This window comes from Convolutriloba macropyga, chromosome 10 (assembly GCF_964194025.1).
Source record: "Convolutriloba macropyga chromosome 10, txConMacr16.3, whole genome shotgun sequence".
Classification (NCBI taxonomy): Eukaryota; Metazoa; Xenacoelomorpha; order Acoela; family Convolutidae; genus Convolutriloba; species Convolutriloba macropyga.
Window position 1 is genome coordinate 13,543,400 of NC_134477.1, and position 27,513 is coordinate 13,570,912.

General features: G+C 33.2%; 1 protein-coding gene across 4 annotated transcripts in view; it reads right to left on the reverse strand.

Moving 5' to 3' along the window:
- The window catches only part of LOC142348299 (uncharacterized), a 146,959-nt gene that overhangs the window by 75,126 nt on the left and 44,320 nt on the right, over positions 1–27,513 (reverse strand). For all 4 annotated transcript variants that reach the window (XR_012760719.1, XM_075399596.1, XM_075399597.1 and 1 more), the window contains exon 5: positions 24,888–25,001. Coding sequence is in view for 3 of the 4 variants with exons in the window: in XM_075399596.1 (XP_075255711.1) it covers positions 24,888–25,001 (114 nt within the window). In the remaining variant the exon portion in view is untranslated. The remainder of the gene's footprint in view (positions 1–24,887; positions 25,002–27,513) is intronic.

Genomic DNA, 27,513 nt, shown 5'->3' on the forward strand with positions numbered 1-27,513 from the left:
TTGATATAATTCAAATCATCTCAAAATTTACATTTTTATTTTGGTTAGATAATGTTAAACACATTAACGAAAAACGAATAGAGTTTGGAGAAGCATTTCACGAAGAGATTGAAAATCTGAACGAAGAACTTAGACACATCTGGGACGGTGAGTACTATTCACCACCCTTCGAAAGTACAAAAAAATTATGTTCAGACAGTATAATCTACATACAAGGACTAGAAGATTATGTAAAAATCACAGATCAAGGGCAACTAGGTTACTCATGGTTTAGCCTGTCAAAAAAACTTACAACTACGTCAACACCAAAAGACGTTCAAATAAACACAAGTCAGCAAGCAAAACAAAAATCAACGATAAAACCAGACAAGCCACTAACCTTAAAGTTGTTTGGAAACCAACAAAATGTTGTAGACGAAATATATATTTCCGATTCAGATGAAAAAGAAAAAGAAATAAAGTTTGGGAATTGGATACCACCAACGGTAAACCAGAGAGTTAGGAAGAAAACTCAACAAACAATGAACCAAGACTATATTAGAAACAATACTTATATAAGCTCACTAAACGAAAACAATGATAATCACGATTTTCATTGGGAACAACAAATGTACAACTATCATGATCTAAAAGATGAAATCACAGAAAAAGTAACAAATCATACAAATAAATTAACAGACAATATAGAAAACAAATTTAGACAAATAAACGAAAACATGGAAAGAAAACAAGATGAAGCATTACAATCAATGTTTAACAGATTCGAAAGAACGATAAATGACATACAGTACAATACACGAACAGAAAACAGAAATGTAGACGACAATAATATACAAAACAACAGACACGAAATTAGAACACAAAAATCAACCCCAAGTACTACAAATTCAAATACAACAGAAGAAAGAAAACAACGGTAACAGAACCTCCATTACCATTCTTTAAACAATTAACATCAATGAGTATAAACGAAGAACCACAAATTGAACAAAACATAAGTAGTGGTTCAGTACCAACGACAATAAGACAATTTGATGGCACAGATCCAGCATACACTGTTGAAGAATATCTCAACAGTATAGTGGCAGCAATGATATTTAGCAGTGGCATAGAACCAGTAAACAAACCAGGACACCACCAATGGAAAGTAAAAAGAGCAGCCTTAATATTACACACACTACAAGGTCCAGCTCAAAAATGGTATTCAACTATACCGAGTGAAACCAAATTGGATTGGGAAACCTTTTGCAAAGAATTCTCAGATATGTTCGACTCAGAAAAATCAAAACAACAAGCAAAAATAGTATTACAACAATTACAAAAACATACAAACGAATCATTACGGTCACTTGCTCTGAGAATAGAAACACTTGTTAAAACAGCATATTCACCATATACAGAAGATTATAGAAATAGTGTAATGAATCAAACATTCATAAGATGTTTGGATAAAGAACTAAAAACGGCAGCCTTGAAAAAACATACAATCCATAAACAAACACCAACAGAACCAGAAATGCCATTCAAAGCACTAGTTGACAAAATAGATTAAATGGACTTAACAAGAACAATAACGAACAATCATAAACTATTATATGAAATTAACCAAACTACAAATAACATTAATGACGACTTAAAACAAATGAACATAGCTTGTAATAATATAAACGATCTGAGTCAAAACGACTTGGAACAATTTGAAGGAACGATCTGTAACGTTCTAAATGGAATAAATAACACATACGATAGAAAAAATTTTAAAGGAAGACCAAAATTTGCACTATTTTGTAGTTACTGTAGTTCACATGGCCACACAAAAGGCCGATGCTTTGAAAGACCAAGACGAGAAAGCATACCAAGACCAAAAGAAAAAACATTTTATGGTCACATGAGAAATAATCAAAATTTACCGAATAGAAGAATCGACTCTAACAATATCAATGGAAGACAACTAGCATCAACATCACCAGTGTACAACAGCTCAAGAAGCAGAACGCCATATAGAACACAATCAAGAAATAACTACAATAATATGTCAAATTATCAAAGAAACAGTGACTCGAATAACAAATATAATAATAGAAATACAAGTTACAATAGAAACAATTTCAACAGAAGTAGAACAAACAGCTACAACAGAAATAATAATTATAATAGATATAACAATAGTAGATCAAGCTCAAGATACACAAATCGCAGTCAATCAGGACACCAATCACTATATAACAGAAATAATAACAGTAATAATAATAATAGTAATAATTATTATTCAAGTAATAATAATTATAACAGACAAAGATTTGATAGCAGAGATTCAAATAGAACTGATAGATACAGACAAAGATCAAATAGCAATAACAGACATTATTCAAACAGTAACAATAGAAATGATAGAAGGAATTCGACAAATCGAGAACAAAATAACAGACATCAATCAAAAGACGGAAGAACAGATAGATACAAATATAACAATAATAACAATGAAGGCAGAATAAATAAAATAGAGACAGATAGACAAAACGAAGATCCACCTGGCATTGATGAATATGAATATACATCCGAATCATCAAATGAAGATCAGGAAATACTTGACAAATTTTACAACACGAATGAAGACACATGCAATACGATAGTGAATGCACTAGAAAGTAACCCAACATGGCTACTACCAATGTATCAGTGTAACAAATTCGAAAAAGACTTCACAAAGCAAAAACCAGTATTGGAAATTGATTTTTTACTGGACTCTGGAGCAACATTAAACCTCTTAGACGAAGACACCTGGAATGAAATAAAATACAACAACTCTGATATACATCTCGAACGAGCAAACAAAACACTAACAGCAGCAAATAATACAACCATAGAAACATTTGGTACAATAACATTAAATTTAACACCAGATAGAATATCAAACAACAGAAATAAAATACAACACAACTTTAACATTCATTTTTATGTTACTCAATGTAATCACAACATACTTGGAACGCCATTCTTCAAGGAATATATAGAAACAATAAAAGTAAATACGAACAAATTAACAATAAACAATAACACAATTCTAGATAATGACATTACCTTTTTCATGAACAGTACTAAGGGATACCCCTACTACTCTAGAATATATCCGATTTATAACAAAGAATCAATCTATCTTGAAAAAGAACAACATAGATGCATAACATTCCCGATGACCATCTTCAGACAAATGGAACAATCAAACGGAAAAGCAAGTTATAACTCAAATTACTATTTTGAACCAATTAACAAGTATCACAATCTATCATTCACGGATATAAAAGATCTTACAACAGAAAAAGAACACTTCATGGACATATTCTTAGTCAATGAAAACCAACATAAAATAAAAATTAATGAAGGCTTAATTGAACGTAATGTATCAAAACATTACGTTCAAAAAACAGAACGAAGAAATGTATCAGACTAAATCCATAGACCTATTCACAGCATTATATCACTTAACATATGAAAACGAAAATGATATCAACGAAATACTAAACGTACAAGACAATGAAACAATTGAACAAGTAGCAACATTTGAAAGAAAACCAAATTTCAAATGCAAATTTAACATTAATAAATACACAGAATCAGAAAAAAAATTTATTCAAATGTTCAATTTTCAACATTCACACTTAACCTAAAACGAATTTGAAAAAGTAGTAACAATCATATTAGATTACAGACAAGTCTACGCAACGACAAAATTTGACGTTGGAAAAACAAAAGTGAAACTGAATCTACCTATGAAGAAAGATGCAATTTTAAAGAAACAAAGAATAAGCAAAGTACCAATACACTTAAGAGAACGAATCCAGAAGTTACTAGACGTACTAAAAAAGTACGACATAATTGCACCAGTGAACAAAGAACAACTATCTACAGGAAATACATTTACAAATCCAATAATTATATTACGAAAAGGAGAATCATTGAAAATGGTACTAGATGCACGATACTTAAATAGCATGATTGATGAATCAAAGTGTAATTGGCCAATCGAACCTGTTGACGTCGCACTTACACGCATAAATGGAACAATAATCACAACAGCTGATCTAAATAGCGCATACAACCAAATACCACTAGACGAAAAATCAATGAGATACACTCACTTTACAATTGGCAATGAACAATAATGTTTTAAACGTTTATTTTACGGAATATCAATCTGACCAGCAGCATTTGCATCGATACTAACACACTTTCGTTATCCATTATTTCGTAAAGGAACAGTAATTACATACGTTGACGATATATTCATTCAAACAAACTCATACGAACAAATGTACGAAACCCTCATTGAATATCATAAAGTACTCTTAAAAGAGAATCTCAAAGCAGCGCCTGATAAAACATACTTTATGTTGAATAAAGCCAAATTTCTTGGACATATAATTGAAGATAAAAAGTGAAACCACTAACATCAAAAATTGACGGTTATCAAAAACTAGAACCCCCAAAAAATATGAAGGCATTACAAAGATACTTAGGAACAATTAATTTTCTTGCATAATACGTATATGGCATGCCGCCAATATTACAACCATTCTATAATCTTTTGCACAAAGAAACTGATTTCAAATGGACACAAGAACATCAAAAAATTTTTGAACAAATGAAAAAAACAAAAACACACAAGTTAGAACTAACGATGCCAGACACTACAAAACCATTTTACATCATAACAGATGCATCGAATACAGGAATCGGAGCAGCATTGCTACAACAGCACCCAACTGAAAAGAAACTGAAACTAGTATCAGCAAATTCTAGATTGTTCACACCTATAGAAATGTGACTATCTACATTAATCGGAGAATGTTCAGCAATCATTTTCGCATTAACGGAGTACGAATTCCTCTTAACAGGCTCAAATCACTCAATAGTATTATTTAAAGACCATAAACCGATTATCTATCTATTTACTCAAAAGAACAAACCAAACCATAGAGTTTATAGATTTCAATTAATATTAATGAAATTTCCAAACTTACACATAATTTGGACAGGAGGAAAAAACCTAGCCCTGCCTGACCTTCTCAACAGAACAATAGACGAAGAACATTTTACTAAATCACGCGACATAACAGTAGAATTACAGGAAAACGTAAAAGTCTTCTTTGCGAAGACACCATTCGCAAATAACCTAGAATGCAAATATAGCATATGCAATAATACAAACGACGAAAATACAGATAGAACACATTACCCCATACTAGCTAACATTCATAACAATTACTTCGAAATTAATATCGACAAAAACGAATATCACACAATATCATACGAAAAGTATAACAAAGAGACAAAAACAAATCTGATACCAAAATACAAACCGAAAATAAAGAATTGGCAATCTCCAATGGTAGAGAAAGATGATCTCATTTTTGAGAAAAATTAAAAAAGGACCATGCACATTCCATCATGACGATGATTATCTTAGATTGATAAACCACATAAAAATACAACAAAACAAAATCATGAAAATGCAAAAATATCAGACATTTTCTGTGACGAAAAAACAAAAGTAACAGAAAAACTAATCAAAAAACTCAACTATTAGACCCTGTACTTCACAAAGTGAAAATGTGGAAAAAACATAACAGTAAACCACATTCAGTAACAATGGACATACGTGGAAATAAAGGACTATTCGCATACTTCAGGAAATACAAATCGATCATCATTGATGAAAATTCCGAGATAATTAAAATTGTTATAATTATTCATAAAAAGTCAATACAACGAATCTTTCTACCACTATCATTATTACTATGCACATTTTACGAGAACCATCGCATAGACCTAGTAGGTTACACGGGACTCGAAAAAACAAAACGAAACATAATGGAAAAATACTATTTTCCAAACCTTACAACTTGGATAAGAATACTAATTGCAGATTGTATACAATGTCAAACAAACAAAATGTTTGCGAACACAAAATTGAAAAGTAAACAAGAACAACTAGCACCGACAAAAACTTACTTTAACGAAATGATAATGATAGATACAAAAGCACCAATTTACCCTATATCAGAAGGAAATAACTACATACTTGTCATAGTTGACGCATTTTGACACTATGTTGCTATAATGTTTGCACCAAAAAACAATGCACACTATGCATTTACAGCTTTATTTGAACATTGGTTCATGAAATTCGGACTACCAGAAGAAATCCGATCTGACAATTGATCTGAGTATATCAATACAAAATTAACACATTTATGCAATCACTTCGAAATAAAGTTTAAACCAAGCACAACATATGCACCTTGGACAAACGGATAAGTGGAGGGGGCAAATAGAATAATTGGACAATTCATTAGAACATTACTAAATGAAAAGTACAATAATTGGTCACGAAAGGCAAAATTCTTCCCATACGCGTACAACACACAATATCAAACACGACTAGGCATGTCACCTTATGAAGTCGTTTTCAGTCAAAAACCGAGACAACCAACAAAAATTAAACTCGGAAAAACAACGGATGAAATGGGTAATTGCAACCCATCGGATAAACGTGCACGTAACACACAACCTACACATACACACTTAGAAAACCATTTCAGCCATCCTAAAATTGCAAAATTACAAAAAGGAACCTTCGGAAAATGGTTCCTAGACAAAGAAAAACAATACAACGATACATATCAAAAAAAACAAAAATTCTACAAAACAGGAAGAAGTTAACCGATGCAATGAACATTCGATTTAGAACAGCAAAACCCCTTGAGAAAAATACTTTCGTATTAGTAACAAATCAACAACAAGTTGATGGCGTATCCAAAAAGTTGTTACCACTAAAAACGGGACCTTATCTTATAATAGATAAACCTACGGAACCAACATATATATTAAAAGATAACAATAAAGAACACATAACAATACATAGAAATCATTTTGTACCGTACTACCCCAAGGAAAAACATATTAAAACAGAGTTACAGAACTATTTACTGACCAGTGAGATCCCAACATTAAAACAACCAAACACGCTCATTGCAACAAAACCGGATATAAGAAGAAGAGATAATAAACACACTCACAATTATAAGAAAATAACATTAATAAAATAGTACCTACTAATCAAATATCCTCAAAAAATAATAATAATAATAATAATAATACTAATAATAATGACAATGATATTATTTACAAATAACAATAAATCCGATATTTATATAACTAATAATTATAAAACAATATCACTATATACTCAGAGAAATTACGAATGAAATCTTTCTATTATAAATTCCACAGGTATAATATATTCTTTTCACTAACCAACAAATTCAATCATCAAATTGACATATCAAATGCATCCATATCATGCATCATTATATTCATTTAACACCCGTTCATATCTCTACTTACACCTATATAACAGTAAACACACTTTTTGATATACTGAAACTACCCGATTCTATTATCTATTTTACTATTTGTACTATTAAAGTACATTCAGCACTTCAATACTATTTAAGTACGTTCAGTATTTCTACAGTGGCACACATACCTAACCCGAACCTTGTGTGCAAGCCACCAACCACAGTAAAAGTATATTATAGAAAGACATTCATATTAACATATGAAAATATCAAAAGAACAAACATGATAAACATAAAAACGAAAATAATAACTAAAAGGTGTTAACAGTCACCTAACCACTAACAGTCACCTAACCACTAACCTAATATACATATTATACACATTTGTTCACATCCAGTAATGTAAAAAAACAAATCTGCGAATCTGTCACATCTTAACCACCCTGACATTAACGTTTCATAAATACCTTTACAGAACAATAACCATTATAAATACCACCGGATAATTTAACACCTTCTAGTGGGAAAATTTATCAAAACAACAAACATAAAAAGGGAAATTACTGTCTCGGACATATAATGTTTGGTCAACCTTTCCTGTAGAGAACACTGACAAATGACAACATCAATCTTCTACTGTAACAAACTTCTGAATTCTTCATCATAACATTCCTCTGCAACCATCAGTAATTGGCTCACACTTACCAGTGATAAAACAAATAAAACAAATAACAAAGATTCAATTAACAAAACACCGAGTATCCACAGGGATATATTAACACTAATAGGTACTGATAGTAGCCCATGAAACCCCTCACTATAGATATGACACAGGGTAATTCCTCACGTAAACAACAAAATTTAAACAAAAAAATTCAAAGAAAGAAATGTAAATCTACCTGTTCCGAAGCTTGGAACTGGAATAGACGTTTAGAGATTGTCAATATTGTGCGATAAACAATAACCAAATAACAAATAGACAAATGAAACAAATATTCAAATAACAAATCCAAGCCTCTGAACAGGATAGAGGACTCAGGGAATGGAATAGATAATTTGTAGAAATCAACATTCATGAATTTAAAAACGGAGAATTAATAATACGACAAAAAGATACACAAAAGGGAAATAAACAAAATAACACTAATCAAGGAAGGAATAGAACAAACAAAATTCAATGAAAGCTAAAAAATAAACATATGAGTAACACGCGCAAAAGGAAATAACTTCCTCTTTTAGATAACTTCCACTTTTAGAAGAAGTAATTTGCTACAACCGCCCATGTAACAACTCATGTAATAGCACATATAACAGACATATTTCGGACAAAGTAAATATAAATGTCAAGCGAAAATAATTAACATTATGAACTCAAGTAGTATTTGAATAAACCAGTAATTGTAACAATCCAGGGCACTACCACTCCATCTCGCCCACTCGACAACTGATATAATTGAAATACACAACATTTAAATCACAGTAATGTAATAACATATCACATACAAATACTCATTAAATACTCAGCTAAACATCAACAGAGTAGATCTTAAATTAACCTATTATCTAACCAGTGGTCATATAACATTCGGCCATTTCACCTTCAACATTTTGGAAATTTAACTATTATATACCATTCGTGTGTCCATCAGACATATGTACGTCATACTCATACGTCATTACCAAACACGGACGTCATACATCTCATTAGTTGGAAATCGGACGTTATCAATCAACGTCATAAACATCATTAGTAAACCTCATTAGTGATAACAAAAGATCACTAAAATCTAACAAGAACCCCATTAACGGGAAGAAACGAACAAATTGATATCATCCTCAGTGAAGATGAAGGGATGTTAGATCAAGTTAACATAGACTTACTGTCTCCTTGCATACGCAATTAGTAACATATATAAATGTCAAGCTAATTAACATTTTCGACACCGTGAACAAGATGGTGATTAACATGACAGATCTAACGAAGATCATTTAGCAGTTGAAGTTACCACTTCAAATGCACAAAAACGATTTCAACATTGACGTTATTACCAAAACACACTAATTAATAGTTGCAGAATCTGCAACCATATTCCTCATTAACACCATTTGCACCAAATAACTTGGTATAGTTGGCGTCATCAGACACACCATTCATTAAAAAACTACTTCAAACTAAATGCTAACATGTAAAACAGTTACCAACATTGGACTAATTAGAAGATACTGGCACCAACTTTAGACTAATGACCATCTTTAACACCAATCACATACCATGATAGAAGTCTGCCATCATACCGTCAAACACACTAATTACATACCACAAAACCAATTACAAGGGATACCTAATCGTACCAACGAAGTTGAAGAAAACTTCAGAAGGAAACTTCAGATTCAAAATTTCGGAAACTAACAATCTAATTAAATCCAGAAATTAGTAAAATTGGCAACTTCAATACCCAAAAAAGAAAAACGGAAGATATGTTAATGTCACCAACAATGTAGAGAGCAACGAATATTTAAGTAAAAATCACAACTCCGATTTTGTCTTGTACGAATCACAACCTCTCTTAAATCAGAAAAATTTCTTCAATTCAGCTAAGCTGAAAACCAATATATTCAACATTCTTAAACTCAGTTTCTGACTTGAATTCAGTTTTTACCTTAATAAAATTTTGAATTCAAATTCAACCTCAACTGAATTCATCCAAAAATCAACTCTCAATTTTAGAGAAAATTCTCGATCAAGTCTGATCTCATAAACAATTCTTTTCCCCATTTTCAATCTAACCAAAACCTAAATCATTCCGTTTTCAAATCTTCAAATCTAACAAGGTTCTCAGTAGCTTCTGAATAATTTCAGAGTAATTTCATAAAAATTGCTTCCTAAATTCTCTAACATTCTTATTATCTTATTTCGACACAAAACGATTCAGCAAAACCAGGTAAACTGAATTATCTTCATTTCATTTCAGACAGACTTATACATCATTATAGTCACCATCGTAATGACATACCACCTATGTTGTCAGTTTCAGAATTTTTGAATTCATTAAATAAGAGCCAACTTGTCATAAAAATATCAGTTCAAATAAACGACTTCATTGAATTTGACTACGCATCTGGCATTCATATACATTTTGATGACGATAGTGTTAAACTAACAAACTGTAAAGTATCAACTCAAGATTATCTCTTTACAATAGAAGGAACAACAAAAACTGGACAAGAGATAAAACTCTTTTGGGGAGGAAAACACTTTGATTTACTCAAAAACACAGCACCGTGTACTGAAACAATCACAGAATTTGAAACACTAAAACAACAAATTAATACTTGAGAGTGTGTCAACTTAAACCAGTTACACACAGTTTTCCTTGTAGTTTTAAAAAAGGAAGCTATACACCTCATTGACGACAGAACAAAAAAGTAACAACGGTAATGATACAACTCGTTGTTATAGTCATATATCAATAAAGCTTTCACAATATTTGATAGTGCGGCACTGTTGAGTGTCAGTTACAATGGTAAATAACTGTCATTTTACAGTGGAGCATTGTATCCGATTCACACTAAAAATCACACTAACATCAACGAACAAATTAAGAACAAGTACAAATACAATAGTTTCAAAAATTGATTTCACAGAAGCATTAATAGCAACATATTTAATATTATCTAAAGTAATATTTTTCTTATTTATCTTTCTAGTACCGTGTATCCTAGTTATTTCAACATACCTAGCTATAGTAACTATAACTGAACTCGTACGAAATCGTAGAGTTGTCTATGCAAGCCCACCAGTACAATAAAAACACCTCATGAGTGAAATAAACGCTGATATATTCCACATATGCAAATCCAATATAGATATCATAGAACTCGAAATATTTAAATTTATTAAAATCGCCCTTCAAATTTACTTTTTCATCCGCATGTGTTCAAGCCTAATAGAAAATTTTCTGCAACCACAAAAATTGATTCTATTCCTGATATTGAAGAATCCATTTACTACACCCTACATTCACAAAAATTCTACTTACAAATAGGGTTTCCAGAAAATTCTCAAGTATACGGTAACGTCAAAATATATCAATTAAATCTAAGACTAGATCACAACGAAATTTGGATATCGAACTTAGGAGCACAAACACATCCAACAGAACAAGAATTAACAACACTCATTATTTTACAACAACCATTCATTAACCTCCCACACCACGGACCTGGCTCAGGAGCATAACATATAGCCCGCAAAAATTGCGTCCTCAAGCAATAATCAAAGTAACAATCACCCAGAAAGATCACACCATAACGAAGTCACAGACTTAACAAATATTCCAACTTCACCACAAAATGATGATACTTTGAACCCAGATAACGAAAACCCGTATACTGTACGACGACCGGAAAGAAGAGAACTTCTAAGAGCACGACGTCGATCGTCATTATCATTTCCAACACAAGACTCAACATTAGTCTCATATGGATCAACAGACATAGAATCTAATATTATAAAACCTTTAGAAACAGGACACTCCGAACAACCAAGTAGAACAGGAACACCTACGTTGCACATTTTTATTATCAGTTCACCAAGTGAACACTCAAGTGTTAATACAGATCATACACCAACACCATCCGAACTAAGAGCAAATCCTTTCTTACCCCCAACATTTTCACAGAGACAAGACTGCAATTTTGTTCCAGAACACTTCCGAGTACAACCATTACAGTCACCTAATAGTTCACCTTGGTCAGCAACATCACCACAATCCGCAAGTACAAGTACACCACCATTGAGAACAAATCAAACATCATCATCAAATACATCAGTAAGCTTACCAAGAGTTGAAATCCCAAACACCTTGCAACCTCCGAGAAACACAGCATTATCTCCATCATCATTTATAACCGATATTAGATTACCCTCAAGCCATCCAGGACAAATTCGCCCATACTAAATTGTAACCCCCCAACTCAAAGTAGAACAAATGAACATACATATCTCTTCCCATTAGACCACAAAACATGGAATCCACCCCCGCCGTTATACGGACCTACCAATCTTTGTGATACAGTTACTAATTGGTCAAGAAATCGACTAACAAACACTTTAAATCTCACACATCGCCAACGCAACGCAGCGCTTAACGTTTTAGCAACATCATCCCTCGAAATTAAATTTAACACAACGATAAAATATAACACTATCTTTAATCACCCATTTCACTCTACAACCCCATCTATAGTCACGACTACAATCCCAGCACCTTTCATATGCATTGAATTTATATACAAATTCGATAGATATACAAAACAAACTTTAGGGTTTGCAACATTTTACAATCCACACACCGGTCTATCATACACATGTCAATTCAACTGAAAGCTATCATTCTTATATTATAATTAATAATACTATACATATATATGAAAGTGGAAACAAAAATACAAATGGAACAAAGACTGCAAAATGAAGCTAGACAACGCATTAAAAACCTTATAAACGAAAAAATGGAATTAAAAATCAAACATTTTAAAAATAAAAACAAAACGAGAAATGATAAAGCCATTAATAAGTACCATACATTTCATCAACAAAACTATGATAACCTTCAACACTATGTATTTCATCAAAATCATACCAGCACTTATCCAAAATACTACAACAATACTAAAATGAAAGAATTAAATAGCTTTAAAAACAATTCAGACTACGAAGCAATGTGGGAAATAGCCATCGACAACTGGACACGAAATTGGAACTTCTATAGAGAACGATTAACAGATAGTATATTAGACAAGTTTGACTTGAACAATAAAAGACAAAAAAGACAAACACAAATAGACTTTGTAGAATTAACCGGACAAAATATTAACGGTTCCGCAACAGGACCACAAGATATATTCATAGAACACTATGATTGTGATGCAGAAAAAATCACAAATGTAAAATACTACGAACTAAACAAAATTAGCACATGTACATTCAAACCATTAGATCTTGATATGACAAAAACAGAAGTACAATTATTATCAAAAGCACAAGCAGTAGAAATAAAACCATACGCAGTTGCAGGAACAATTAAAGAACGCGTAGAATGGTGTTCACAACACACCGGCTACATTAGAGCAAATAGACCAAGTTATTACGTTTTAGACGCACAAAGAACAAAAATATTAGACGCGGACGAAGTTCGAAACGAACTCGCTAGAATAAACCTTCTCAAAAACACAAGATATAAACCAACAAGATATAATATCTCATTTAATTATATCGCTAATCCACCACTTCAGAAAAAGATTGAAGAAATGCAAGGTCGAATACAATTCGAAATGAATACCCCCTTGGAACCGCCATACGGACGGATAGTGTATGATTACACAAATCCACTGTGGATACCAAGCGCAATTAAAAATGCATAATCCAATTGCATGAAAGGACCACGAAAACAGAACAGAATAGATATACTAGACTGGACACTAGAAATACGTGAGATATCATTATTACTAAATCTAGACAACGAAGAAATATCATATATGGGAACAAAACTACCTTGCGATCTCCGCAAAGGAGAATGCCTCCCAACACCATTCACAAAAGCAACAATAGTATGGGAACCACAAACACATTGTCAACTATTTGAACTAATTAGATTTGATGCATTCATGGTAAAGTACCAAGATAGATATTGGATAGAAATAAAGGCTGAATGGACAACAGTTCAACAACATGATCAAACACAGAAAATAAAAATGAACACAACAGATGCTATAGCCACCAGATTTGAAATATACCCATTAGTCGAACGCGAATTCGGGTCGCTTCAACCAATACACAAAACCGAATACGACGACATTAAAACAATATACGAATACGGATTCGACATGCATAAAGCGCAAAAAGTAACAAGAAAAAAAGAAAAATTTGAAGAAGAAAAATTCATACGAATAAAACCAAAACAAATAACATCACAAAGAACACGATATGAAGACGAAGAAAACAAGCACTACTACTATGATTTTGTAAACCACAACACACACATGAACATGAAAATGGATCTTTATATGAGTAACATATACTCAAGAATAAGTCGACAAGCAATAGAATTTTACTCAAAAATTTGTGATCAAACTAGAAACCTTCGACAATTAACATTAACGCAAGTACAAAAGAACACTCCACTATTAGGATATATCCTCACTGGAGACAGATCAATATTTGTCAAACAAGAAGGAGTAAATGTAATGAAAATGTACAGATGCCCGAAAAAATCATCACCTCTATATGTACCGCAAACACGCGAATGCTATGATAAAATACCAATTCTATACAAAAACAGAGTACAATACGTACACCAAATAACCCGACAAACATACTTATGGGCGAAGAAAGTCCCATGTTCACTCAGTAACTTTGACCAACTAATATCAATAGACACTGAAGGAACAGCGAGATACAGAGTCACACCATACCCTGTAAAAGTCGAAACGGTATTGAATACTATTTCACCTGAGGAAATCGTACTAGACAATATGTTTAGTAAAGCAAGTTTGATAGAAAGCGGTATATACAGTAGAGATCAATTAATTCAAGAACGAAAACGAGATCTACTACATGAATATATGCGAGACCGCGAAAAACCATTACAGGAAGCTACATCAGCAAATGCGCAAAAATTGTTAAAACTTGAACAACTAGGATTACTACAGACATACAAAAATTGTGAACAATCTTTAAAATGGTTAAAAGATCTAAATATTAATGGATATAACTTCCAAATCGACCAACTCAGTGTCAACTGGAAAGAAATTTTTTACAGCGCATGGCTAAAAAAACAAATACTATCAATTTTTGGTTGGCCATGGTACATCTTAGAAAAAATGGCAATCATATACGCCATGATTAGAAAGACCCTATTTTTAACAAATCTTATAATAAAATTCTATAATGCTTTTGCAATTCATAAAGCAATTGGCAAACAAGCTAGTATTACAAAAATACTTTTAACAGGAATATTTGGTATCTTCTCACAGACATTAACACAACTAGTAGCACAAATTCAAGACGAAGAAACTAGTCACGATAGTGATGAAAATTATTCACACTATACCAGACATAATAAACATAGGAAGAACATTTTTCGCAGACACTCTTCAGATATAACACATATAACAGATCACAACAATAACGACAAACCATCACAAGTATACATTGACACTAATTACAAACACTATAATACAACTATTCGCAGAACAGATAAGGGAATACAATTACGAACAATAGATTCACCACCGAAGAAACAAAAACCACCATTGCCAGAACGAAAATACAAACAAGAACCATTAAAAATTGAACCATTAGAAACAATAACTGAAAACAAACTACACATAATACCACCACTACTCATCACCCCACCACCCGCATATCAATGTTTAGGAAATATTGTATCTTTTAATACACCCCAAACAACATCACTCAGTACACCACCTATCGCATCCATCCCTAGTGCGCCTAACATTCAACCACAATCATCAACATTTCAGGGAAGTTCATATGAACCTCCTTTGGTTATTAGTAAAACAACACCATACGAGATCCCACAACCATTACCAACATCGACAAACCAACAAAACCTCACACCATCACTAAAACTAATGGAAATACAAAACCCCCCACCAATAGATTTCAATCAGTTAAAACTAGCAGCTAATAAAATACATAACCGCAGCCATAGTTTAGACATCCTGAAAAATGATGACCAACCACTTACGAATGAAGTAACATATTTTGACACTCATTCAGCAGATACATATGAAGTATAAACCTTTACTCAGCTATGAACAACTAACATGCTTTATACTATTTCAAAAACATTTTTACTTGCCAGATATTCCCCTACTTATCCTAATTTAAATACCAAATACACCCGCCACCCATATTTCAAGTATTTTCCCATATTTATACTTAACACATCTGATACATTCGAGAAATACATGTAAACTTCCTATTCCTTGCAATATAACATACATATATAAGTAACACATTGGTACTAACCAATTCACCACAGAAACATATTCCTGTACGGATATGAATGGACAGTGTATTCACAAACCATAATACGACAAATGAATAATAATACTTGTATAACAGACAATAACAAAGGTACCACTGATAACAAATGTGTTTGTAACAAACTAAATGAACAACGTTTCATATATAAATCTGTACCAAACAATTGTAAGTAATACAAAGTTAAGAATATGTAACAAATTGAATTACCTTTCAGCAAACAAAAAACGATACGCAAACAAAATGGACTAAGAACCCGAGACTCCATACAGAGCAGATTCGCCCCTCAGCTACGACGTTGAGGAAGGTGAGCTCAGTTCAGGATCAGGACGTTCAAGTCCAGGAACAATACGCGACAACGCCTCTGACTGCAGCACGCAGACAGACGATCGTTTTGATAACCCACAGGACCGGATAACAACTATGAGAGTCGAAGTGGAATGTGCCACTTCCGATCAACACAAACAAACAGCGTTGAACCAACCAACACCGAAAGAGATCGCACAGGTTATAAAAGGACAAGTTCCTAGGAAAAAACAATTAGAAAACAAACGTAATCAAGATTCCTTTTATAACAGAACAGAACAAGGAACCAGTACTAACGTACATAGTTACCAGAACAACAGACCACGTAACGATGGCAAAAACAACACGCCAAATACAGTATACATATACTCAAGAATAAGTCTACAAGCAATAGAATTTTAATCGAAAATTTGTGAACAAACTGGAAACCTTCGACAATTAACATTAACGCAAGTACAAAAGAACACTCCACTATTAGGATATATCCTCACTGGAGACAGATCAATATTTGTCAAACAAGAAGGAGTAAATGTAATGAAAATGTACAGATGCCCGAAAAAATCATCACCTCTATATGTACCGCAAACACGCGAATGCTATGATAAAATACCAATTCTATACAAAAACAGAGTACAATACGTACACCAAATAACCCGACAAACATACTTATGGGCGAAGAAAGTCCCATGTTCACTCAGTAACTTTGACCAACTAATATCAATAGACACTGAAGGAACAGCGAGATACAGAGTCACACCATACCCTGTAAAAGTCGAAACGGTATTGAATACTATTTCACCTGAGGAAATCGTACTAGACAATATGTTTAGTAAAGCAATTTTGATAGAAAGCGGTATATACAGTAGAGAACGATTAATTCAAGAACGAAAACGAGATCTACTACATGAATATATGCGAGAGCGCGAAAAACCATTACAGGAAGCTACATCAACAAATGCGCAAAAATTGTTAGAACTTGAACAACTAGGATTACTACAGACATACAAAAATTATGAACAATCACTAAAATGGTTCAAAGATCTAAATATTAATGGATATAACTTCCAAATCGACCAACCCAGTGTCAACTGGAAATAAATTTTTGACGGCGCATTGCTAAAAGAGCAAATACTATCAATTTTTGGTTGGCCATGGTACATCTTAGAAAAAATGGCAATCATATACGCCATGATTAGAATGACCCTATTTTTAACAAATCCTAAAAAAAAATTCTATAATGCTTTTGCAATTCATAAAGCAATTGGCAAACAAGCTAGTATTACAAAAATACTTTTAACAGGAATATTTGGTATCTTCTCACAGACATTAACACAACTAGTAGCACAAATTCAAGAAGAAGAAACTAGTCACGATAGTGATGAAAATTATTCAAACTATACCAGACATAATAAACATAGGAAGAACATTTTTCGCCGACACTCTTCAGATATAACACATTTAACAGATCACAACAATAACGACAAACCATCACAAGTATACATTGACACTAATTACAAACACTATAATACAACTTTTCGCAGAACAGATAAGGGAAAACAATTACGAACAATAGATTCACCACCGAAGAAACAAAAACCACCATTGCCAGAACGACAATACAAACAAGAACCATTAAAAATTGAACTATTAGAAACAATAACTGAAAACAAACTACACATACTACCACCACTACTCATCACCCCACCACCCGCATATCAATGTTTAGGAAATATTGTATCTTTTAATACACCCCAAACAACATCACTCAGTACACCACCTATCGCATCCATCCCTAGTGCGCCTAACATTCAACCAGAATCATCAACATTTCAGGGAAGTTCATATGAACCTCCTTTGGGTATTAGTAAAACAACACCATACGAGATCCCACAACCATCACCAACATCGACAAACCAACAAAACCTCATACCATCACTAAAACTAATGGAAATACAAAACCCCCCACCAATAGATTTCAATCAGTTAAAACTAGCAGCTAATAAAATACATAACTGCAGCCATAGTTTAGACATCCTGAAAAATGATGACCAACCACATACGAATGAAGTAACATATTTTGACACTCATTCAGCAGATACATATGAAGTATAAACCTTTACTCAGCTGTGAACAACTAACATGCTTTATACTAATTCAAAAACATTTTTACTTGCCAGATATTCCCCTACTTATCCTAATTTAAATACCAAATACACCCGCCACCCATATTTCAAGTATTTTCCCATATTTATACTTAACACATCTGATACATTCGAGAAATACATGTAAACTTCCTATTCCTTGCAATATAACATACATATATAAGTAACACATTGGTACTAAGCAATTCACCACAGAAACATATTCCTGTACGGATATGAATGGACAGTGTATTCACAAATCATAATACGACAAATGAATAATAATACTTTTATAACAGACAATAACAAGGGTACAACTGATAACAAGTGTGTTTGTAACAAACTAAATGAACAACGTTTCATATATAAATCTGTACCAAACAATTGTAATTAATACCATGTTAAGAATATGTAACAAATTGAATTACCTTTCAGCAAACAAAAAACGATATGGCAAACAAAATAGAATATGAACCCGAGACTCCATACAGAGCAGATTCGCCCCTCAGCTACGACGTTGAGGAAGGGGAGCTCAGTTCAGGATCAGGACGTTCAAGTCCAGGAACAATACGCGACAACGCCTCTGACTGCAGCACGCAGACAGACGATCGTTTTGATAACCCACAGGACCGGATAACAACTATGAGAGTCGAAGTGGAATGTGCCACTTCCGATTAACACACACAAACAGCGTTGAACCAACCAACACCGAAAGAGATCGCACAGGTTATAAAAGAACAAGTTACTAGGAAAAAACAAACAGAAAACAAACGTAATCAAGATTCCTTTTATAACAGAACAGAACAAGGAACCAGTACTAACGTACATAGTTATCAGGACAACAGACCACGTAACGATGGCATAAACAACACGCCAAATACAGTATACCAATCGCCACCTCTACCTAATTATCCACCACCAGTACGACCACCTCCACCTAACAATAACGAACACGAATTACCGCAATATCACGTTCAACAACGTTTATCACATAGATATCCATCACATATAAGACCGAGCAACCTACGGTTCCCGTATGCCGTAACACCCCGAAGCAACAGTAGGAAACCATTTTTCCACCAGTCCACTAACGAGCAATCCCCAACAACAACAGTAATGGAAACAATATGGTTTCAGGACAAAGACCCCCGAACACTGAGTAACCCACATAACAGTAACTATAATCCATTATTAAGTTATCGTAATTGGTTTGAAAAGCCATTCAATTCACGGTACTATAACTTTGTAATGGCACCGCTACACAACCTAAATGATCGTGTCTCAGAATATTTTCCACCTCTACCTTCTGAGAACACGAATACAGTTAAACGTAGTACTAAAAACATGACTCGACAAATACCATCAAACAGCATACCCAAATTTAAAACAGTTCTATAGTCTGACAGAACGCTTTTTATATGACTTCGACTACGAATTTAAAATACCTATAACAGGTACATTTGATAACCTCGTAGCAAAGGCATCACAAGACCTTTCCGCATACAGCGTTTTTGATCACCAGATTTTTCAACTCAGCTTCAATTTCCTACATCCGACACCAAAGGATGTTCAGAACAATAATTATAGAGTCCACTAAACGAAACTGGTTCACAACTTAATATACTATACGTTTTTACGCGATAAGAACAAGAATACTACAAAGAGTTATATACATAAAAACGATCAATTAACTTCACCATATTTTCTTAACTATGGATATAGAATAAAATGGGAATACACAATTGGATTACTACGTAATTTTGACCCAGTAAAGAATTGCTATTTTTTCCAACCCAAGGAAGCGCCCGAACGACCGCTCATTGTACCCATAGAAGCCTTAGAACCATGTGAGGAATATCACACTTACCATTTGGAAGGCAGCGTCACCAACAGAGCTGTCCTAAACCGGATACAATTTAACATTGAACGCAAGACCTCGGATATCGAGAAAGAAATACGAAACTCGGTAAAAGCATCAATAACAGAAGTGTCACTAGATGAAATAACTGATCTCGTGGCATTTTTTCTTTCAATGATGATCACTTCATCAAAGAATATCAACAATATAGGGATCGAACAAATCGCCCTAAACAGACAGAGAAACTCTAACAAGGAATATTCTGTAACAAGTCTTGATGTAGTAACAAGTTTCGTAATACCCAAATCATTATCATTGTAACATTGTTATAAATATTGATTGTTATACATCTAACTATAGATGTTCCTCTGCATATTTCCCTTGCAATAAATATTTTATAAATACTATTAACAAAACCCATTTTGCAAACAATCCTTAACTATGATTGTACCCCATTTATACTAGTATGACACTTAATGTGTAATAGAATCTAAAAAACACAATAATTTTTTTTAACTTTATCACTTACCCCTATTCTTAGTTACTTGTACTTATGTACATATGCAAAGTTTTCCATAGTTAGATATATGCAATTTTGTAAATAAAAAGAAAACAAAAATATAACAAGGTATTAGTAATAAGAGGAGTGAGTAACACAGTGTATAATAATACACTATAGCAATGTGTACATACAAAAATGCACAATTCTAACATACATTGCATGCATTGGGTACTAACAACAAGAGTCATAACATGACAACTCTGTTAACGTAATTAATAGTTTCATCATGTAATAGATGTAGAATCTTTCATAAAGAACATAACATACCGTACAAAAAGTATTTGACAGTAGCTACCAATACTTTACAGACAAATACAAAAGAAGGTAGAAGAGACGAAGCATTGAGAATGTTCACAATTCGAAATTTTCACATTCACAACAAAGTATATTTATATGTAACTAACATAAACATCACTATCAGAACATGTAAGCTAACATCATACTATGCAATCATATGTAATACATTAGAAACAACTAACAACTCTGTTTGTAACAAACACTCAAACGCTTTTCCTTCAAAAGGAAAGGAGGAATTATTTGGAAGAATGAATATCAATGTGTTGTATCAGGCGAATCTTTATAAAATAAACAGCGTAGACGGATAGTTTACTATTTTATCCACTGATGAAATAACCGTTAATGGGAATACGGCAATGAGACATTTTTGTGTTTACCCATTAAAAAGAAAATAAGCGAGATCTGTAACATTCAAAAAATTTTTAGATACGACAAACGCGAAAAATAACATTGAACAATACTTACCCCACACCACTAGAAGTATGGCAAAACAATTCGTAAAAACTAATAGCATCAGAATAACCCCTGATTTCGGGAGACAACAACCCGGAGACAACAAATAATATATGTTCAAATTCAGTAACAAAATATAACATGGCCAAAAAGTCACATGTCACTAACTGATTGTCAACGAAGACTTCGATTGACAAAAACTCACTACCCTCGATTACTTCGTCGAAATACATAATTACAATTTCAAAAAACTCTTCCAACCGGAAGGGATACTACGTATTGGCACAGAACACTTGCAAATACATAAACATGGAAAAAAATAGTAAAGCACTTTAACAGCTAACAAAAATAAATCAGGTAAGTCAGGTAAGTCACCGGACATCAGGAGCACCACACACATCAACACTGGAGCTACCCAAAAGGATCTTCATCCACTGGAAGTGGTATTGGAAAAGATACTTTTGTGGTTATTGATGTTCATTCCTTGCTCTGTGGACAACTTATGTCTGGGACTCTACCCTTTGACGAAAACGATTATCAAAGCAACACAGTCAAAAATAAAAAACCTTTCAGAGAAAATAAAGAGAGATTGACTTATAGTACAGAAGACTTTCAAAAAACTCTAAAACCCGGAAAGATGGAGTCAGCGTTGACTTCCAACAAAAAAATTTAGAGTCTTTATTTATGTTAATAAATATAAACTAAAATACTCAACCCTGATTGGTTGAAAATATGGAAATACCTTTCCTTTAAATGTTTATCTGTTTACCCGTTGGTAACACAACACGCTACCCCTTTAGTCGGTACCAGTCAAACCTGATATAATAATAAAGTATATTTCTCTCTCTCTCTACTCCGCTCTTGTTTTAGTATTGAGATATACTTTAGACTGTAGCATTGCGGCCGGTGCACTGTCTACTGAAGCTCAGATAGAAGAGTAACAGACTAGAGATCTAGAACTTTAGTTAGTCAGGTAAGCCTTAAGATTTGACTATATTCTTGAGACACCATAAGACAGAAGTAGAGCAACCTCTCAAGGTAACCCTACCTCAGGACACGTCTTACTTATCGGTTAGTGATATCAGAACTGGTACTGCACGCTTGGGCATAGATAATGGCGTTTTTTCAGCTTTCGCATTTTCTCTTCCAAAGACATGGTACAATTGAAAGTACTCTAAAAGCGAAAGGTATTTCTTGAAGGCTTCTATTTCATCTCCAGTACAGACAGTTTGCCGTTTCCTCAGTACAGTTTTACTACTAATATCAACTTTTTCTTCTTTGACGAATGTAACTGTCAACTGATTTTCATCCTCTATACAACTGTAAACCTCTAAATTTGAGGTAAAGTTCACCTGAAGTAGAGACGGTGCTGCTTTCTTGGACCGTCGATTCATTCGTTAGCCACAAGTAAAAAATTGTAGCTTTATTCTTGCAGTGTTTATTTTTTGTCGCTCAGAACAGCTTAAAACATGTGAAGTTCAAATTTGTGTCACGTAAGAAAATTTTAGTTTTCAATTTCTGGAAATTATAAAATCTCTAAATTGATAACATCTTTTTTGAGTTTCTGTAAGTTTTCTTTTAAGTTTCTGAAGAGTTTCTGTTTTTTTCTGTTCCCTTCGCATAAAAAGTTGCAGGGCAAATCGAAGTGCTATGCTATCAAAAATTTGTTGCAAATAACAATATGGATAATCTCCACTCTCCCATTTCAAACCATGGAGATATTTTTACACCCAACTGTATGATCATCTCTCACTCGAAGAGAGTATGTTGAATGAAGTTGGGAGTAAAAATGACACCGTATCGCAATAATTTTTTTGTCGAAACAGTTAGTTCTTTGATAATAAAACCAGACTTTTTATGTCGAAAGCCTTTAAAATCAAGAGCAACTTGTCGTGATTTCAACATTCCAGCAAACTGAATATTTTGCTTTTAGAAGTTTTTATATAAAGACAGAAGGCAAGTCCTGTCACGTGACCAAGGTACTCGTTTGTCACTGGACACGGTAGGACATACGAATAGCCCGGCCCTTTTTCACTATATTCAAAGACAAAACCTGAAGCGTCGTGTAGTATAGCATGTAACGTCAAAACTTTGTAAGACTTGAAATACTTGCCCAGAGGAGAAATATCAATACCATTCAACCTACCATAGAGTCTCATTTTCATTGCAATATCCAAATCAAGACCAGGATCCAAGTACTGACATGTCGCCAAGAGATAACGAAACCTTTCACCGTATTGAGTGTAATCCTTTTTCAATTCATTGTAAGTTTCGTGAACAGTTTTCAAATCAACCGTCGCTAGAGTTTTCATGACGGAAAAATGATTTTCAAGGCGGTCTAATCCACTTAATCCGTTTCCGTCTAGGATAACCCCCTATTATTCCATGTTTAAGTATCGTAGGATAACCCCCCTCACTTGAGACAGTATTTACTTTCTACTCATGTTGGCCATCATTTTTCACATCGAGTAATTAGCTCAGGACATAAAAATTATTGGGTATTAGAAAACATGCAATCGTCCTGTAACTTAGTTTTGAACTAATGTGATATCCTTGAATTATGTATTACTATATAGCGAGAGATAACTAAATTAAGAGATAGCTAATAATTGTTCGTTTTTCCTTTTTATTTTGCCATTATCTTGTTTCTTGATAGCCAGCCAGAAATTTCTCTCTCAGAGATCTTACATATCTTGATGTTTGTCAACCATGTCGCACATGACAAGATCTTTGCAAGATTTAGCCTGATTTTGTATAATTCTCATCAATATGCACCCATTATCGCGTCAATATGCATTTGTTACTAGTAAGTCGCTCAATGATTTCAAACAGGCACCCTTTAATGTGATCTTTGTTTCGTTGTACTCATCGTCGCCAGTGGCCGACTTGCTCTCTGATGGTGATTGAGAACCTTTCGTTTCATTTCTTTTTTTCTTCCCTCTAGCATACTCTGTAAATTTATTTCGGTAAAAATTATTCTGTAATGGTTATATACAATCAAGAACAATTACTAGAAGTAGCCAGGCGAATTGCCAGAAAATGGCTGCCGTTGACGTACATGATGCACATCAGGATTGACACCAAAAAAGATAAAGAATAGATGACAGAAATTTTTCTAAGAGTCAAAAAGTGTTCTAATTTGGTTTAAGTTTCAATTACCCAGTGCAACGTTTCCCGGTAAAAATGGAGTTTCCCCGGTAATTTTCCCGATAATTTACCTTAACTTCCCGGCGGGAAAATACCAGGAATCCTACCGAGAATGACATTAAATGGTAACTCACGGTAATTTTTCGACATCTTGACCGGGATTACCAGGAACTTTGTCAAAATACCAGGAAATTCGGGCATCATCGCAATCTGTGCTTTTTCCTGTCAATCCTGGTAATTTCCTGACAGAAATTTGGCATTTTTGGCGGGAAATACCAGGAATGGTAATTTTCCCGGCAGGATTTACCGGGAATCATCGCACTGGGTAGATTCTAAAACTAATTTCAGCTTCTAAACTGAAATCCATCAATCCTAATGACAATGCAAGCTAGCATTTGCTCTAAAGTAAACGCGATTAAGAGGTAAAGCGAATTCAAATACATAGCAGGTCCAGTCGTGAATTACAATCCAAAGAATTGAATTAACTAATGAGCCGACAAAATTATATTTTCAGCAAGATCAATCTAAGACAGTCAACAAAACAGCTGGCCCTATATGCTCAAAAAAGAAAAAAAGATGTGAAACCAATTAGAATTTTTTTCCAAAAGTTAGTATTTAAAGAATTCCTAAAAATAACAACAATTTTTGAAAATGGTAACTCCTGTGCGTCCTTAACATGAGTACATAATACAATAACCTTGTGGGAATCAACGACCAAAAAAACAGGCCAAAACTAAAAAAAACTGGCAAAAAAGAGCAAATTTGAGTCAAACTGAAAATCGTTACTGGCTACATGCCAAAACCCCTACCCAGAGCAAATCACAAACATTTGAAGCTCATAGAATACTTTTTAGCAGATCTAATGGCTGAAAAATAAACAATAGAACGAACTAAAAACGAAGGCTAGATTCACAAATTCACTTAAACCCTTCTAAAAAATAGTATCTCAGTTAATGAATATATTAGCAAAATTTTGAGCCAATAAAATGTTTAAAATACCTTGCAATAGAAGGCCACTAAGAGTTTATTGTTATTGTTGAGACTAAGCAAAGAGACCATAAGAAAAAACAGAAAACTCGTAAGATCTTAAAATCACATAAAAAATTCATGAAGCAGGTCTTAAAATCTTAGAGACGATTGCTAGGAACTCAAGTGACTATTTTGACTTACTGATTTCTGATTAGCAAAGATATAGTCTGTCAATATTCAGATTACATTATAAAACAACAAAAAGTACAACAAACACTAACAAAGTCTATTTGAAATCGGACAAAGTATCAGTCAAAAGGAAAGTTTACTAAAATCTGCTTCTCTTTGCTAGGATAATTTTATCATCATTGGCAACCGATGAGACTTTTTATTAAGAGACATAAGAGATACGACAAGAAATTCAGCAAAAACTCGATGAAAATTTCTTGGAAACAATAAAAGTCATAGAAGGAAATAGCTTTGAACTGAAACAATTAAATTTTTTTAAAAAAAATCTGTATTAGCAACCTATAAAATTTGTTCATAACGGGATTAAATGATAACACAACAAAAAGTACAAAAAGTAGTCTATGAATTCAAAAAATCATGAAAAATTTTTGAAGAAAACGATGTCAATTTCGTAGAAACCACTTATTGTAAACTCAAACACTGAGTAGATTCATTTATGATTCATTACTAACCAATGATACCGCCATTAACAATTCTAGGTGATAAGATATTAAATATAATAAAAGCAATTTCAAAATTTTCTTAATTTTTTGTGACAAATATGGTAAAACTGATAAACGATGCTTAACGTGAAAATCTACATAACTAGATTTGCATTGTTCAAAATAAAGCACACGCCCAGCAGAGAGATAATAAAAAAATTTTCGACGACTTGAAATAAGAAAACTGGAAAAGTCAAAACATTCAATAAATTGTTCCAAAAAAGTAGTATAAGGCAAATTTGTGTCCTTCTTTAAACTTATGTCTTCAATACCGTTTTCTGCTAAAACCTTTTAGATAATTACTGCTTGGCTGGTTGAAATCCTGCCGCGAATATAAGCGACAAAAAGCAAGAACTGGAAAAAATTGAAAATTTATATAAAATAGCAAAAACTAGAGAAAAGTTGCTCAAGTTCTTGACGCTATTGTATAACTGCAAAAAATTGAATTAACTCAAAAATTGGTCAAAACCATTATTCGCCACCAGAGATCAAAAACCTCGAAAAATGCCAAAAATTGAAAATTGAAAATTGCATTCTTTTTCAACAAGATTTCGTAATCATCTTGATTTTATTATCATAAAAACCATTTCATTAACATTAAAATCTAATCCGAAA